This window comes from Nicotiana sylvestris, chromosome 4 (assembly GCF_000393655.2).
Source record: "Nicotiana sylvestris chromosome 4, ASM39365v2, whole genome shotgun sequence".
Lineage (NCBI taxonomy): Eukaryota > Viridiplantae > Streptophyta > Magnoliopsida > Solanales > Solanaceae > Nicotiana > Nicotiana sylvestris.
In genome coordinates this window covers 49,828,743-49,831,482 of record NC_091060.1, presented here as the reverse complement: position 1 = coordinate 49,831,482, position 2,740 = coordinate 49,828,743, and the positions used below count along the sequence as shown (strand labels likewise).

Here is a 2,740-nt window from a genome sequence, read left to right as displayed (position 1 = left end):
TTCTACCCCAATTTTATCTTTTGGTCGTTCCACCTGTAGCAAAGTTTGTTGGTCCTACTACAGAATTTTGAGAATCCTTCACAAAATTCTGCCCTAGTTGCTTAACCAATTTCTGACTTCCTGGCATATAATGGCGTCGGCTAGACTTGTTCTAGAATTTTGAGGATCATTCTCAAAATTCTACCCTAGTTTCTTGTTCTAAAGGAAAATGAAGATTTTATTAACATATGATCGAACCCACAGGGCTGCCTATATATCCCCTCTTAAATGGGAATCAGGTCAAGCGTAGTTCAGTTACATTATGTGAAGGAATGTAAACAATCTAAACATAGTGTCTCTTGACTGCATCTGAATTGATTGGTTTTGGCCAGACTTCTCTGTCCATTTCTGCAAGTATGAGTGCTCCACCTGTTAGCACCTGGTTAACCATGTAAGGACATTGCTAGTTGGGAGAGAATTTCCCTTTGTCTTTATCTTGATGCAGGAAGATCTTTGTCAGCACCAACTGTCTCAGTGCAAATTGTCTTGGTTTGACCCTTTTGTTGAAAACTCTGGAAATTCTGTTCTGATAAAGCTGACCGTGACATACTGCGTTTATTCATTTTCCGTCTATAAGGGCCATTTGCTCATAGCAATTCCTTGTCCATTCTGCATCACTGAGTGTGGCTTCTTGTATGATCCTTAAAGAGGGAATTTCTACCTCGACTGGAATGACAGCTTCGGTACCATAAACCAGTAAATAGATGGTTACCCCGGTTGATGTGCGGACCGTAGTGTGGTACCCCAATAGGGCAAAGGGTAACTTCTCGTGCCATTGTTTGTGATTTTCTACCATCTTCCTTAGTATTTTGTTGATGTTCTTGTTAGCAGCTTCCACAACTCCATTCATTTGAGGCATGTATGTTGTAGAGTTTTTGTGCTTGATTTTGAAGGTTTCACACATGGCTTTCATCAGATCACTATTGAGATTGGGGGCATTATCAGTGATAATGGTCTCGGGAACCCCGAATCGACAAACAATACGATCCTTGACAAAATCTGTGATGACTTTCTTGCTTATAGCTTTGTAGAATGCAGCCTCTACCCATTTTGTGAAGTAGTCAATAACTACTAAAATAACCGGTGCCCATTTGAAGCAGCGGGCTCGATCAGACCGATGACATCCATTCCCTAGGCAACAAAAGGCCAAGGTGCACTTGTTGCATTCAACTTATTTGCTGGTACCTTTATCATGTCTGGATGCACCTGGCATTGGTGGCATTTCTGAACGTACCAGATGCAATCCGTTTCCATGTCATCCAAAAATATTCAGCTTTGAGTATTTTCTTGGCTAGAACAAAACCATTCATATGTGGTCCACAAGTTCTGGCATGTATCTCCTCGAGCAATCTAGAAGCTTCCTTTGCGTCAACACATCTTAACAATCCCATATCAGGAGTTCTTCTATACAGGATCCCTCCGCTTTGGAAGAAGTGATTGGATAGCCTCTGCAGAGTGTGTTTCTAAGTATGGTTTGCCTGCTCTGGATATTCTCCTCTCGCCAAATATTCTTTGATGTCGTGGAACCAAGGTTTTCCATCCGTTTCTTCATCAACATGAGCACAGTAAGCCAGCTGTTTATGGATTTTCACCATGATGGGATCGATGAAATTCTTGTATGGATGTTGTATCATTGATGATAAGGTGTCCAGTGCATCTGCGAACTCATTTTGAATTCTGGGCACATGTTTGAATTCTATCTTTGTGAACCTCTTCTTCGATTCCTGCACATGATACAAGTATGGTAGTATCTTGGTGATTTTCGTAGCCCACTCTCCTTGAACCTGATGTACCAGAAGATTTGAATCACGAATTACCAGCAACTCTTGTATATTCATATCGATGGCCAAATTTAGCCCCATGATGCAAGCCTCATATTCTACCATATTGTTGGTGCACGGAAACCTAAGCTTTGCAGATACCGTGTAATGTTGACCTTTTTTTGATACTAACACTGCTCCAATACCCACTCCCTTGAAATTAGTAGCTCCGTCGAAAAACATTCTCCAACCGTTGTAGGCCTCAACAATGTCCTCTCCTACTAATGATACTTCTTCGTCAGGAAAGTACGTTTTTAGTCGTTCAAATTCTTCTCCCACAGGATTTTGAAGCAGATGGTCTGCCAATGCTTGTCCTTTGACCGCCTTCTGAGTTATATAGACGATATCAAACTGACTTAACAATATCTCCCACTTGGCTAACTTCCTGGTTGCCATGGGCTTCTGAAAGATGTACTTCTGAGGGTCTATCCTAGATATGAGGTATGTGGTGTAGGCATAGAAGTAATACCTCAATTTATGAGATGTCAATGTCAAAGCGCAGCAAGTGTGTTCTAGTAGAGAGTATCGTGCCTCATAAGGTGTGAACTTCTTACTCAAGTAGTATATGGCTTGTTCCTTTCTTCCTGTCTCATTATGCTATCCCAAACACATCCGAAGGCTCCATCTAATACGGATAGATAGAGTAGCACAGGTCTCCCCGGTTCTGGCGGGACTAGGACTAGCGGTGTGGACATGTATTCCTTGATTTTGCTAAAAGCCTTCTGACAATCCTCGGTCCAACTGGTTTCAGCATCTTTCCGCAACATTTTGAAGATGGGTTCACATATTATTGTGGATTGTGCTATGAAGTGGCTGATGTAGTTGAGGCGTCCTAGGAAACTCATCATGTCCTTTTTGGTCTATGGTGGTAGTAACTATTG

The 2,740-nt window shown here is 41.8% G+C and overlaps 1 protein-coding gene across 1 annotated transcript; it reads right to left on the bottom strand.

Moving 5' to 3' along the window:
- Nucleotides 1–1,502: 1,502 nt before the first annotated feature.
- LOC138889529 (uncharacterized) lies at nucleotides 1,503–2,255 on the bottom strand. Its single transcript, XM_070172849.1, has one exon. It carries the CDS (start codon nucleotides 2,253–2,255, stop codon nucleotides 1,503–1,505), a length of 753 nt encoding a protein of 250 aa, XP_070028950.1.
- Nucleotides 2,256–2,740: the final 485 nt, after the last annotated feature.

Coding starts and splice junctions, on each gene's coding strand:
- LOC138889529 (XM_070172849.1), bottom strand. CDS start 2,255: ATGGCAACCAGGAAGTTAGCCAAGTGGGAGATATTGTTAAGTCAGTTT.